The sequence below is a fragment of the Abramis brama genome (genome assembly GCF_963993115.1).
Source record: "Abramis brama genome assembly, chromosome: 5".
NCBI classification, from domain to species: Eukaryota; Metazoa; Chordata; class Actinopteri; order Cypriniformes; family Leuciscidae; genus Abramis; species Abramis brama.
The window spans coordinates 9,909,632-9,925,717 of NC_139967.1; the positions used below are offsets into that span (position 1 = coordinate 9,909,632).

Below are 16,086 nucleotides of genomic sequence, written 5' to 3' on the forward strand. Positions count from 1 at the left end.
ATCATTACTTTAAAAACAGGCTTGTCTTTTTAGCCAACTCTGCTTAGAGCTGTTTTATAGAGAGGCTGAGTTTGAAATGGTGCTCTTCTCTTAATAATACCATGCATCCAATGAACGCCTGAGTTCACTTAACATGTGAGTCTCTGATATATCCTATCACTTAAATGCAGCTTCATTCCTCTCAGTAACTCTCTTTAAAATGTCAAGCTTTGTGAAAAGGGTCAATCTGTTTATGAGTTCAATCCTAGGTCTTTTCCACTAAAAGGTTTACAAGTCACTTTACACAGTTGTCATATGACTACATCTCTTTTACTCGGATGACGAATGTTCTGTAAGAAACAAAGTCAAAGGCAGGTCAAACACGAGTGCTTAGGCCTCATCCAAAAAGTGCTTTTAAGCCCAAGGTTATGTACATGTGCAGTGAGATACAAATATGAAGTCAGTTAAAGGTGTGTGGTTGTGTAATTGAATCTGGCAGTGCTTGCCAACTGTGTCCATTACCAAAAAAAAAAAAAAAAAAAAAAAAACAGCAACAGCTTTCCATAAGGAACAAATGAGACTTTACAAAGCTCAACAATGCCAATGTGCTCGGATTTGTGAAGTCTGCAATCACAAATGAGAGATTTTAAAAATTAAGAACCGTAATATTGTGAAATATAATTTAAAATGACTATTTTTAAGTCATTCTTGTGAAAAGAACAGCATTTATTTGAAAAAGAAATCTTTTGTAACTCATTATAAATTCATTATGGTAACACTTTACAATAAGGTTCATTAGTTAACATTAGTTCATGTATTAACTAACATGAACTAACAGTGAACAATCCATTTGTTACAGTATTTATTAATCTTTGTTAAAGGTGCATCGCGCAACATTTCATGTTAAAAATACCTGTTTTTCTAACCCATACATGCTTAAACAATTGCCTGATGGGCTGAATGAGCCCTTCTCTGATCACTGCGATTGCCTCTATAATCCTGTACAGTAAAATAAATAAGAGGGATTCGGGACGGAATTTGAGACTGGGACTTTGAATTTGAATACTCACCTGGTAATGTCTGGCAGGTTTGTGTATTCGCCGCCATTCTCCGTATCAGCGAAGACAACTCGAGCGACAAAACTTTAGTCAACTTTCGACAAAAGTAGAAGATGGATTCAAAGAGACCGGCTTGTAGTTCATTCCAAACCCCAACGCAAACTCCACGTAAGACAAAGAAAAGAAAACTTTTGTCTAGTGCCACAGGCGTCGGAATAAGATGAGAGTCAACATCGGGAAGGCTTTCAACAAATGGAGAGATCTCCGGTCTGCTGCACACACTAGGAAGCGCCCGCGCCCGCGCCCTCAGATCACTTGGACGTGGCTGTGTACAAAAGGTAAAAAAGATAAAAATACTGTTCGTTGGAATCTCCGGTCTGCTCTAGGGCTCAAACGGGATCCTCAGTTGGCTTTTGTCTTGATAAAACGGTAAGATATAGCCCAGTCTCTAATGTCTGATACGGCAAATCTATGACAACAAATGATGTAAGCTGCTAATAATCTATGAATATTAACGTTACCTTGAGACATTTGAGTGTACTTTGTTGACCAACTGTGTATGGTATGATTATTATTTTGAGCTTTTACAAAGTAATAACAAAGTAATAACTTATATTGTTCATGAACGTGTTTCCATAATAACGTTAATACAATCATAAGTGGATACAGTAAACACATAAAACAGTTCAACTTGGAGATAACGTTAGATGGAAACAAAAACCGAAGTTTTCTACTACCCCCGTTTTCCCCTCACACATAAGTGTGTAATTTACTCAAATACCTTTCCTTTCACATATTTAAAATGACTTGCAGATTTATAACTTTATTACCTCTGAAAACATTATGACTGTAAACAAAAGATTTGTGCGGGTGATGCTCCTTTGGTTATGAACAGCTCGTGCTCGTGCAAGCGTGCGTGTGGTCCATGAGCGTGCACACCTCTGGTTGCAGTTTCGCTTGTCGCCAGAGGGGGCATAGTTCTGCAAAAACTCAGAGACTTGCGCAATGCACCTTTAATGTAAGTTAATAAAAATCCAGCTGTTCATTGTTTGTTCATGTTAGTTCGCTGTGCATTAACTAATGTTAACAAATACAACCTTGGATTTTAATAATGTTAAATTTAATAAATGTTTAAATTAATTATAACTAAGATTAATAAATGCTGTAGAAGTATTGTTCATTCTTAGTTCATGTTAACTAAGGTAGTTAACTAATGAACCTTATTGTAAAGTGTTACATTATATAATCACAAAATATCTTTACTGTCACTATTAATCTAATTTAAATCTTATTTTTTTATACATCTTACTGACCCTATATAAAACATTTGGGGTCAATATTTTTGTATCATGATGATACAAAAATATTACCCAAAGGGGAAGACGTTAGTCTCACATGGAAAGAATCTACTTGTATTCAGATAAATATTGTCTGTCTTATTTATAATCTGAAAATAGCCAACGGTTTTGTCCCTGACCTAAAAAAATACTAGCTGTAGCCTGGACAGAGACCAAACATACCACTAAAGCTCCTTGGATTTGGGTATGGATTATTGAAAAATACACTGAAAGAGAATGAGGAACAAAGACAGGTATAAACAAAAAGAAAACAAATGTCATTAAATATTCTAGTAATGTACAGTGAGATTATGAATCCATAGAGAGGGACTTAGAGAGAGAGTCTCATAAGGAAAACATCGCTGTAGCTTTTTTTAATCTGGCATCACTAAAACGGTGCTGTGGTCCATTTTCCATCAAGCCTCTGCATTTCTTGGCTTTAGGCTCATTTGCGATGCCAAACAACTCATCTTGTATGTAGACGAGAGTAGGCGGCTGCAGGCAGAGAACTGAAAAAGGAGCTGTCAAGTCGGACAATTCTCACTTTTTGTAGTGGAATAGATACGCAAGCAAAAGCAGAAATCCTTTGCCCTTTAGATATATTTTTTTTGCTGATGAAGTGAATGCATTTATCTATTGTGCAGATATTTTTAGTTACAGTATACTGTAAGAATGACATAACTCTAAGTGAATAAGAGTGATCGCCGTGTATTTGGCACAAAATGCATCATGCACATGCACAGTAAGCATACGTACACCACTCCACTACAAACTTAACCGATAAGTCACATTAATTTGACAAATTAATTCACAAATAAAGTGCCATAAAATTGGCCTTTATATATAGAGAAACAGAATGTCAGAAGCAATCAACATAGAGGTTAAAGTTGTAGGTAGGAGTGGAGAGATGGTGAAGAACTGTGTTTTGATGAAGAGTTTGAGCTGGAGGAGGAAGATGAAGGAGCAGTGGCCACACTAAATGCCTTTGCTTGACTGTTTTTTGTCCTCTGTATGTCACTTTTCATCAGTTCATTCAGAGACGGACCTGTGTGCATTTCCCTGCCATGTCTCATCATCCATTTACCCGGTCTCTGCAGCACTTTAGCCTGGACTTTACACTTTCTATCTCCAAGCAAGGAAGACTTTACAATAAACTAGAATTGATGGTCTAATATTACAAAAAAATCAAGAGAAATGTAAAATGGCTTTCTGTAACTGTGATGATTGTGATAGGATTACATGCAGTCGCTCTGATAAGAAATAATAATAACAAAAATTCAATATCAGGGGTGTTATAATCACGTGCTATTAAATATCCGTCTGTGCAGTGAATACATTTAACACAGTAGCATGCGTGCGATACAGTTTTGCATGTGTGTGAGACAGAGCCGCTTGTTTGTGTTAAGTGAGCATTTGTTGAGTGCTTGTAAGAGTGTGAGGTTATCTATGGCTGCACGATTGACTGAACTTAAATTGAAAATGCAAAATCCCAAAGTTTTAAAGGGGTCCTTGATTATGATTTCACTGGAACGAGCAACTAAGCGATAAAGATGCCTTTGAAGAGTGCAAAATGTTGTGCAGTGCCAGGTTATGGAGAAACATAGTGGCTGCATTGGATTTTCAGAGAGCCTGAAATTAAAAAAGATGCATGGTGAAAATAATCTGTTATTTAAACTGTGATTAAATTATGTATAGAAAGCGATCAAAGAATGCTCCCTTTGACAAGATCTCTTTCATGCCACGATCTAAATATAATGCAATAATCAACACTTCTCACTTTTAGTAAATCTTGAGAACTGTAAAAACATATTAAAATTTTTCGAGAAAATGCCACATGTAATACTTAGCTATTTCCATATGCAAACATGTCAGCCAATCACAGCAGTGAGCATTTATGCTGAAGTCTCACAGCAGGAACGCCCCTTAAAACAAAGCGTTCAAATCAGAGGGCTACAATCAGAGTAGGAAAAATGCCTTTTATTTCTAAATTATGAAAAATAATTATGTAAAACTCATACTAGGTACTATTATAAGTGCACCCCAGGAAACATTATAAAATAATAAAATGACGCAGTTCATGACCCCTTTAATTAAATAAGTATGTGCACAGTGTGTTTCATGGTGAAGCGGGTCGATCTGTTCGCAGTGCTGCTCCATCTCTGCAAGAGCTTTGAGTTTGAGTCACTTAAAGGGATGAAAATGAAGATCATTTATTCAACCTCAAGTTGTCTAGACAGTTGTTTCCAGACAGTTGATGGTAGCCATTGACTTCCATAGTAGAAAAAAAAAAAAAAAAAAAAACTATGGAAGTCAATACCGTCAAATTTCTGGTTAACATTCTTTAAAATATATATTGTGTTCAACAAAAGAAAGAAACTCATACAGGTTTGGAAAAACATGAGGGTGAGTAAAGGATGACAGAATTGTCATTTTTGGGTGAACTATCTTTTTTAACGACGTGCATTTGAAAAAGCAACACACACCAAATATCTATCCAAGTTTGTAATGGGAAGCGTTTACAAACCTGTTGTCCAACAAAAGAGAAAATTTAATGACAAACTCACTTCGTAACAACAGTCTTAAATTCTTAATTCTAAAATAACTTCCTTTCAGTTCAGTTCAGGCAATAAAGGCCACGTCGATTAGCATTATAGCCTATAAATATACTTTATTCTTATGAAAATGTCTAGAACACAGATAAAAAATAAAATTATTAGGAACACCATACTAATACTGTGTTTGACCCCCTTTCGCCTTCAGAACTTCCTTAATTCTACGTGGCATTGATTCAACAAGGTGCTGAAAGCATTCTTTAGAAATAGGATAGGATAGCATCTTGCAGTTGATGGAGATTTGTGGGATGCACATCCAGGGCACGAAGCTCCCGTTCCACCACATCCCAAAGATGCTCTATTGGGTTGAGATCTGGTGACTGTGGGGGCCATTTTAGTACAGTGAACTCATTGTCATGTTCAAGAAACCAATTTGAAATGATTCGAGCTTTGTGACATGGTGCATTATCCTGCTGGAAGTAGCCATCAGAGGATGGGTACATGGTGGTCATAAAGGGATGGACATGGTCAGAAACAATGCTCAGGTAGGCCGTGGCATTTAAACGATACCCAATTGGCACTAAGGGGCCTAAAGTGTACCAAGAAAACATCCCCCACACCATTACACCACCACCACCAGCCTGCACAGTGGTAACAAGGCATGATGGATCCATGTTCTCATTCTGTTTACGCCAAATTCTGACTCTACCATCTGAATGTCTCAACAGAAATCGAGACTCATCAGACCAGGCAACATTTTTCCAGTCTTCAACTGTCCAATTTTGGTGAGCTTGTGCAAATTGTAGCCTCTTTTTCCTATTTGTAGTGGAGATGAGTGGTACCCGGTGGGGTCTTCTGCTGTTGTAGCCCATCCGCCTCAAGGTTGTGCGTGTTGTGGCTTCACAAATGCTTTGCTGCATACCTCGGTTGTAACGAGTGGTTATTTCAGTCAAAGTTGCTCTTCTATCAGCTTGAATCAGTCAGCCCATTCTCCTCTGACCTCTAGCATCAACAAGGCATTTTCACCCACAGGACTGCCGCATACTGGATGTTTTTCCCTTTTCACACCATTCTTTGTAAACCCTAGAAATGGCTGTGCGTGAAAATCCCAGTAACTGAGCAGATTGTGAAATACTCAGACCGGCCCGTCTGGCACCAACAACCATGCCACGCTCAAAATTGCTTAAATCACCTTTCTTTCCCATTCTGACATTCAGTTTGGAGTTCAGGAGATTGTCTTGACCAGGACCACACCCCTAAATGCATTGAAGCAACTGCCATGTGATTGGTTGATTAGATAATTGCATTAATGAGAAATTGAACAGGTGTTCCTAATAATCCTTTAGGTGAGTGTATATATAAACCGTTATATTGTAAAGATAAGAAAGACATATTTTAATTACCATACAATTACCATACTTAATCCATCAAAATAGGAAAATATTTTAAACAAAACTCTAAACTTGGTTAAGGAATTAATCTGACAAAACTATTATATTAAATAGCAGAATCAAAACCTCATATATGGTTTTCCCATTTTTTTGGGATATGGGTTATGATAGCATATTTTCAAGTGCTTTTAAAGATCTGTGAAGAAGTTTTTTTTGTTTGTTTTTTTGACATTTGAGTTCATCTAAAAGCGGTACTTGAATATTCCATTGTTTCTCGTCCCAGACACAAAAAGATGAGCCATAGCAGTATTGGGAAAACATTCAAATAGAGATCACTTCACCGCTCTTCTGCAACATAGTGGAAGGGTCAATACTCTCCATTAACCTGGCCTTAATGTACATCAAAGACCACAGAATGCCCTAAGTAATATCGCTAATGAGAGAAAGAAAAGAAGAGCCAGAAATATTCTAGAAGCTCATCGAGTTGTTCCCTCTCACTCCTCACTCCTAGACATCTGAAATATACAATGTTGACTCAACGTGAGAAAAATAATCATAGCTATTTTTGGGGTACTTTCACTCTAGTGGCTCCCATGGCTACTATATCAAACTGTCATTTAGACGCTTTTGAAAAGTCATGGATGCAATTTAAAACAATGAAAGCAGAAAAATGTTTGATGCTAAGTGGAAGATTTGTAGAAGAATGTTGTGTTAAAATAAACCCTCAAGATTTAGAATGATAACAACATGAAGTTCAAGATTTGAGATTTGCCAAATATAACAGAAAACAAAAGCATTGCCATAAACTAAAACCTTAAAGGTGCACTGAGCTTTGTACAACATTAAAATAATTGCATGTCAAGAAATCACTGGTACTTTTGACAAATACAGTAATACAGCCACATGAGATCTGTATATGATTAGTGTACCCTGAACCTCTCTCTAGCCTTCTAGCTCAAAAGAACTCATAAGGTCTCTCATAAGAACTTTCTTTTTCATTTTGTGGAAAATTGTACATGTTGTTCAAAGGATTACATGGAAAGGTCAGACTGCATTTTCCATATGACCTAGAATTATGATTAAAATTATAGCCTTGGAAACTCCTGTGCCCTCAGTGTCATTACATAAATAATGGCCATGTTATTTACATGACCCGCAGACCTCTACGTTGCCCTGGGAGTCATAAACCAATGGGTGTTTGACTGCTAAGCTGCTTAAAGGGATGTTGGAATCATTTACTTTATGCAGCTGATGGTGTCTAAGCCAGAGCTGGTGCCATGGAGATTCAGATCTGAATGGTTGAGTTGTCACTGCATATTGAATATAGCGCTTCAGGAATTTTAAATTAGTGTTGCACATGTACTTAACTACATATTCTTTATGTAACTGGTAGTGGGATTCGAACTTTCATCTCTGGCATGGGAGGGCTGGCTTTTCGTGTGTGTAATGGAGAGAATTCTTGCCTCCGTTGCACTCACCCACCTAAACCTCACTCACATCCGGGTCACGGCACCAAATGTAACTGGTCCTACTGATAAAGACCACAGACCACAGTTAAATCTTAGAAATTTAAGATGAAACGCTTGTATTCCTCATTTGTAAGTTGCTTTTAGATAAAAGCGTCTTCTAAATGAATAAATGTAAGTCAGGAATTGACTGGATCATTGAGGTTTGCTATTGCTGTGATGTTATGTGAGTGACTGTCACAGAATCAGAACATTCAGTACAATCTATATCTTTTATTTAGAATACATACAAATGTCATTTACGTATTTTAGTTTGCCAAGCGATTCAAAGCGCCATTTTTGAAGAGTGTGAATGTGCGTACGTGCTCTAGTATGTAAGAACGAGCCTATGATTGAATCTGGAAATAAAGCAAAATAACTGAGAAAAATGAGAAATAGTCCTCAGATGCCATGTCGGTAATTTATCGCAAAACATCTAGCATTAATTCGATCTCAAACAGATTAATTAAAAGTAGTTATTACTCCACCACATGCGTGACATCATTAACCAACGTGGTTGAACGACCAATTTTGTGACGATATGGTTTCGGGAAAAAGTCGTGACAAGCTAGTTAATTTCTTCAATGATGCATCGTAATATGGTAATAAAGCAGCGAGTTATGTCGTTGTACTGGAAATACACCCCTGATCTTGTTGTTCATTCCTGAACACTTACCTGAACTACCTACCTGCTGATTCCACTGGTGGAATCCTCTCTCAAACTGCCCAACCATCAGTCTGCTTCAGTCGTCTGTGATCATCCATCTGCCAACCATCCAGTCCTCCAGTCACTTCTCTGATCTACCTGATACCGATAAAACTGTCATTTCACAGCCAGTATCACACCAACTATCTTCTCTCCAGTTACTCACCTGTTTGCATCCCTTTCAGTACTTTAATAAACTCTGTTTATGCTCTGTCTGCACTCTTCTGTTTCGTGACAGTGAACACGTCATCAGAGAATAGATGAGACGTTGCTGCAAGAGGGAGGGGAAGTTATTCAGTATCATTCATACCTGGTCTTATACTAACAATGCAGAGCCATTCTAAACTCACCGGCTTTGTGAGTTCAATACAGCAAGAGTGGCGACTGCACAGAGATTAAATTTAGATCTCTATGGAAAGCACGTTCTTGCATAAGTGTCTCCTGGGGGCAGGGGTCATGGCAATGAGAATCCTTCATCAAACCTTCAAGGGCTGTAATCTTATGCTCTTTAAATGCGATTTAGCCACAACAAATGCAATGGCACCATCAAGGTCAGTTTCCTCAGCAGCAGAAGTGGCAATAATATAATTGATTTTTTTTTTGCTCATGCATTTTTCTCAAATTATGCGTTCCAGCTCAATTCAACTTGAGTGGGTGCTGATTGGTTCAGACAAGAGCTGCTCAGACAAATGCAATTTGCACCACCGTGCTCTTGTCTCGCTGTAGTATGCCTCTGATGTGAACTTGTGTTTTTTAGAATACTGAATGTCTCGCTTCACTCTCATTCGCCTCTCAATCATCTTGTAAAGTACCACACATTGAGCAGAATTCTGGGAACCGAGATTGAGGCGAGTAAATATATCTGCAGTACACAATGATTTTGATAAAGAAGTTACAATTGTAATTTATATACTTTACTTTCTTTTATTTCATTTTAAAGGTATAGTTCACCCAAACATGAAAGTTGTCATTTGCTCAACCTCATGTTGTTCCAAACCTGCATGGTTTTCTTTCTTCTGTGAAACACAAAAGGAGATGTTGAAAATGAATAATGACTCATGCACTTTATTCCAAGTCTTGTTCAGTCATATGAAATTGAAGTCGTTAGTCACTGAAAATCTTTCCCTCTGATTGTCAAATGTCATCAGTATGATCTGAATATGCACATATTCAAATTTGGTGCATCACAATCACTGGCAAAACACAGATGAATCAATGTAATTGGTCATTATTGACGTCAAACCTGGTGTGGCATCTGGATGAGGCATACTGAATATACATGCAAACGTGAATGAGATTGAAGAGCTGTGTAGGAAAAGCTATGATTTTATCAGATTTTGGCTAAACATCTTTTTGAGTTTCATGGAAAAATGTCAAATAGGTTTGGAACGATATGAGTGTGAGTAAATGATTTATTTAGCACTTTATTTTGCCAAAGCTATATGCAGAAATCACACTCCGGATTTAAGTTGGCATGAAAATTTGATGTTGCGATAATCTTTTCTTCCCTATTCTTACCAAGTGTGTCTCACAAATCCTGAAAAGTGAAGGCAAAGTATTTAGATCGCCCTCCCCTGGTGGGTGGCTGCAGTATAGGTCTTATAGGTCTCAGTAGGGACGCGAGCCAAAAAAAAATAAAATAAATCCAGTTACATTTAATAAAGAAAATAAATCCAAAGATGGTTTCTGTCATTTTAGGTAGTTCTCATCACGCAGACGAATGTTAAAGTGTTCGTTTTCCCAGTAAGTTTGGTTTTAGTTAGTTATTTGATGCTAAAACGGGGTGTAATGTCATGATTGTCAGCTGTGCTTGCAATTGAGTGTGCAGGAGCTTAATGTATTTAATATAATGCATTGCTTACAAAATGTTACTAATTATTACACAACAGGAATATAAAAGACTGATGAGTTCATTGCCTCTACTGATACATTTGTACCCCCGATGCCTAGAAGCTCAGAGCTGAGAACAAGAAAACCAATAAACTGAAGACAAGAAGCCCAGAGTTGACTACACCTTTGATTGAAAGCGTGATTATTGTATTTTATACTTTAATGAATTTGTATTTGCCTTTACATTTTTGTGCATTATATTAAGAAAAGTAACCAATTTAAAGAAATTGAACTGATCAAATCAAAGCCTCAGTAGGCAGTTTTTGTATAGTGTTTTAAGGCTTTGAGCAAGAACATTCCACAGAGAAGTCCTCTGACTAAACTGTAAGCAATTTAAAATGCTTATAATTTAAGCCAGACTCGACTTACTCTACCTAACCTGAGAATTATAAGAAAGTTAAAGGTGTTAAAATCAAAGTACACACCGCAAAACACACTGAAGCAGTGTTAGTGATAATTAGATAATTAAGTGATTAATTGAGTGATAAATGAGCATTATTGAAGACACCTGATGATAACAAGCAGAATCACTGAAGAAAAGAGAAATACAAGAACTACAACTGACTTCCAGCCACAGCTTTGGATGAAATCAACTGAAGATAAAATACATTAGCCTGCAATTTCACAGACAAGGTTTGAGCCTAGTCCTAGACTAAAATGCATGTTTGAGCTGTTTTAACTGAAAGCAACTTGCACTGATATATCTTAAAATATGTTAGTGTCATTGTTTTGTCTCAAGATGCACACCCGTAATGTTTTTTCTAAGGTACGTTTATAAAAGCTACTTAAATGTCCCAATTGAACTAAATCCTGGCTTAGTCTAAGCCCTGTCTGTGAAACCAGAACTAGATCTCTCAAGATTTAATTAATAACTCCAAAAACAGCATTACCAGCTTCACTTATTACTTAAGAATTATTGAGAATTAACAGAGGTTTAGATTTTGATGTTTTATTAAAAATAATAGTTTGGTTTCAAGTCACCATTATGGTGATCAGCGTTTGCTTTAGTTGGGCTCTTGCATTGCATTCTGGGAGCCACCATAGTATAAAACTTATGGATCACAGCATGCATTGCAGCATGAAGCATGTCACCATTGTTGAGATTCAATGCTGGTTCTTTATGTCTGTGTGTCCAAATGAAGCAGTTTTTTTTTTTTTTACGGTTTAAACTGTTTTAATTCTCTTCAGATTACCACAACACTGTTTAATATCAAGATGTGCAGTCACAGTACTACTAAATCAGAGATTAGACTCTGAATAAGATCAGTGACTGAGACTTTTACATGATCACTACATCTTTAACATCAATAAGTAGCCAACATTGTCTTATCACATTTTAAAAACTTTCATTAAAGAATCAAGAGAGAAAATGCCCAAAGCAAACACCGATCACCATAATGGTGATTTTTACACCAACCTATTATTTTCAATAAAACATCAACATCTAAACCTCTATTAATTCTCAACAATTCTTAACTCTTTAGTAAACATACTACATAACATACTCAGTTTGTCAATACGTCATGCGTCTGTTCAGAGTTCACTCTTCCGCCAGAACTCGACTCGTGTACTGTGTTTACCGGAAGCCAGTGATTCTAGTTTATAAAGTTATAAATATGGATATTTTTATTACAAAGACGAATCGCTTCGCTTCAGAAGGCCTTTATTAAACCCTTGGAGCTGTATGGATTAGGCTACTTTTATGATGGATGGATGTGATTTTTTTTTGGCCTTCAAAATCTCAGTTACTATTCACTCCCATTAAAAAGCTTGGAAGAGCCAGGAAATTTTTTTTAATATAACTTTTGTTACGATTGTGTTCGGCTGAAAGAAGAAAGTAATTTACATCTAGGATGGCTTGAGGGTGAGAAAATTCTGTGATAATTTTAATTTTTGGGTGAACTATCCCTTTAGCACCAAGTATTTTGCAGTGCAGGATCACTACTGTGCAGACTCGGGCTTCCAACAAAGTAATCGGCAACGACCATTACTGGGATATTGGATACTGGCTTCATTTTCTACAGTGGAAGGAAGCAGAGACAGTTTTTTTTTTCAGTCTATGATTGTGATATATACAAGAAAAAAACCTACAAGAAAAAAAAATGTTGACTTAATTTTGTCAATAGAGAATTGATTGGATCATTGGATGGTTGTGGTTTGCTATTGCTGTGATCTCATGTGAGTGAACACGTTCACGTCAGTAAATCATAGAAGAGATGTCGCTGCAAGAGTTATTTTGTTATTTTGATTAGATTACGAGGGCACATGAATTTTGAAAAAAATATGTGCATAGATAAATCATTTATAATAAATACTGCCATATTCCATAAAAAAACAAGAATTGTCAATTTGGAATTCATAGTGACAATCACATCATAATGTTTTATATCTGTTTGTTTGATTGCAGGTATCTTGGAATCACCCGCCCTTTGACCTACCCTGCTCGTCAAAATGGCCAATTGATGGCGAAGATGATTTTTGGTGTGTGGCTTGTGTCGGCCTCCATCACACTGCCGCCATTTTGCGGCTGGGCGAAGAACGTTAACACGGCTGGTGTTTGTCTAATCAGCCAGGACTTCGGCTACACCATCTACTCCACCGCCGTGGCCTTCTACATCCCCATGATCGTCATGCTCTTCATGTACTACAAGATCTTCAAGGCCGCCAGAAAAAGCGGCGCCAAACATCGTTTTACTGACTTCCCCCGTCGGGAACGCCTGGAGACCGTTGCCAGCGAAGCCCTGAGGATGCAAGGCCTAAAACCTCAACACACACCTGGCGTAGCTGAGGAGTGCGCTGCTCTTTCTCGTTTTCTCAGCCGTGAACGACAGAATATCTCAATTTTTAAGCGAGAGCAAAAGGCAGCTACGACATTGGGCGTGATAGTTGGAGTTTTTGGCATTTGTTGGCTGCCGTTTTTTATTCTGTCTACAGCGAGACCCTTTATATGTGGGGTCAAGTGTAGTTGCATACCAATATGGCTGGAGAGGACGCTGTTATGGTTTGGATATGCCAATTCACTAATGAACCCCTTCATTTACGCTTTCTTTAACCGGGACCTGCGCTCCACTTACAGGGATTTGCTCCGTTGCAGGTACCGGAACATAAACCGACGACTGTCGGCTGTAGGTGTGCATGAGGCACTGCGGGTTTAAGGTATAGTGATAAAGGATGTATGTAGTCTGGCCCAATTTTGGTTTTCACAAAGCCGAACAATGTGCATTGCTACATCCACTTATTGGCTTTTATAGATAAAGATTGAACAATAAACAGAATCACAGACTCATATTTCTTCAGAACACTCTTTCTGTTATTTATGTTTCTGTTCCATTAAGGCATAGTTTTGGTCAGTAGTTGTTCCCCCCCCCATTTTTTCCCCCATGAGACAACAAGGTATACCATATTAGGCATGATTTCACTGAGGATTAGACTTACTAAAATACTTGGCTAACAATTCAGCACTGATTCTTCAGACAAAACAGGCTACATAACTGAGAAAATATGCATTAAAAAATACTTTTATTTTGTTTAATTCATTAAATAATATAAATCATTTAAACCTATAAATATGTTTATATTTTATTTTATATAGGCCTACCCGTTATTCTGTTTTTCTTCAATTATATGGATATATGCTACTGTTTAAATGTTAACGATCAGTAAGGATCATTAGGTTAAGAAATATTTTTATTCAGCAAGAGTTATAATATAATTATTCTTCAAATAAAATTGTGCCTTTGTATAAAGAACAATGGCTATTGGCTATTTTCAGAACAAATTAAAATATGATTAATGTTTTGGCTTAAACTCTCAAAAATCTGGGAGAAAGAAACATATGTTCATTTGGAAATTTTGAGTGAATTCAAGTAAATTGGGACACTTTAAATGATAAAAGTTGGCCAAAATTACCTGAAATTTGCACAGCTTGGATAAAATAGTGATATCCTAAAATTATAGCGACAGTACATTTGCTATTTGAATTCACAGCAATCAGCTCATTTTTTGCTGTCATAAAGCAACTGGGTGTGATTATAGGGATGCTCCTGGCCGTTATCTTCTCAAAGCTGTTCATTTTCTCATCACAACAGATTCTACAATGTGACACAAAAGTGCAGCCTAAATCTTCACACTTGCTTCCTTAGCTTGTATTTAGCCAGTCATTGGTTAAAGCTGCTGGTTCATTTATCTGCATAAAGCTGTTTTTATATTGATTTCCCTCCACATGTGAGTGTTCTGAAGAAGTATGTGGCCACCTTAAAGCAGATGTTCTGTGCATATCAGGTGACCAAGTCTCCAGAGGAGGAAAAATAAGGGCTTGTGGGCAGTTGTCACTATGAGGCTTGACTGATATTGGAAATCCATCAGAATGTGTGTGTGCGAGAGCGTGAATCCCTGCCTAGAAACAACAAGAGACAGGACACTCACCTTGCTTTTCCGATGATTCAGTCCATCTATTTTAAGAACTTTAAGAACATGGAATAGCCGGCTGTCTTTGATGGAACATCTGACTCAGTGAGCCTTTGAGAATATGCTGTGATCTGGCATTGTCAGTTTTCTACCCATTTTTGACCTGATGTGGCAATTGGAAAATACTTTCAATGCCTTTAAGTGTCTCCTCAACCATGAATGACAAAACTTATGATAAGCAACATTTACTGAGGACTGAATTCCTGTTAAATCTCAAGTCTTAATGACTCTTAACAGATAAATTATTGACTGAACAACTTGATGTGGTTGTTTACATACGGAGATCTGGAGGTGAAATGTTTTTGATGTACAGTTGTATATGTGTGTTGCCAAATCTTTGTGAGAAGCTTACAAAGTGTTTATTGTCACAGATTTTAACCGTGCACCAGAAACATTGAAATTGCCTGTGCATTTTTGTGTATAACCTTTTCTGAACAAGGACAACACTAAGTGTTTTGCCAAGATTGTTGATGTAAAACAAAGTAAAGAGGAAAATGAAGAAAGTTAAAGAAATTAAATAAATTAGAAGAAAAAGATACCAAGGTACTCTTTTGACAGTTTTGACTTCTTTAGGGTATTTCTATAAGGACATTCTCATTCTGAACATCAATGTGTCTTCATTCCACAGAATTAACTTACTGTACCTGTGGGTTGCATATGATTTCTTGCAATGATTTGTGGAAATTACAAAAATGGCTGGGCATCTAAGAAACTTTGTAAACATTAATTTATAATATAAAATATAATAATATAATATAAATTGATTATATATTGGAAAACCCTTTAACGGTGCTTTCACACTAGAGCTTTTGATGCGGACACAGATTTGTTTGACTTCGGAGTTCGGTTTGTTTGGTTGTATTGGAAAATGCAAAAACTAACAACTGGCTTTCCTTTTAGTTCATTAGTTGGAATTTGAACTGAATTGGTCAAACCACACAGGAAGGTAAATGGCAAGAAGTGTTGAAATTAAATGAAATGCATTCCAGGAAATGATGTATTGTTCCATTTTCAGTCACACTTACTACAGAATAATGCTAATTTCTATTTGTGAATTACTTTCGGAAAGCAGCGCCCATTTGGTGTATCTCTTACTAAACATTCATGGCAGACAGACTCGAGTGCCGTTTCGGTGGTAAATCTAAAGGGACTAAATCTTCTGAGTTGTTATATACAGTAGCAACTAGTTTGTTTTGCTAGT

The 16,086-nt window shown here is 37.0% G+C and overlaps 1 protein-coding gene across 1 annotated transcript in view; it reads left to right on the forward strand.

Annotated features, from left to right (window-relative positions):
- The window catches only part of htr7c (5-hydroxytryptamine (serotonin) receptor 7c), a 40,478-nt gene extending 24,914 nt beyond the window's left edge, over nucleotides 1-15,564 (forward strand). The window contains exon 2 of the mRNA XM_084115687.1: nucleotides 12,826-15,564. Coding sequence (XP_083971813.1) covers nucleotides 12,826-13,573 — 748 coding nt within the window. The 3' untranslated portion in view covers nucleotides 13,574-15,564. The remainder of the gene's footprint in view (nucleotides 1-12,825) is intronic.
- Nucleotides 15,565-16,086: the final 522 nt, after the last annotated feature.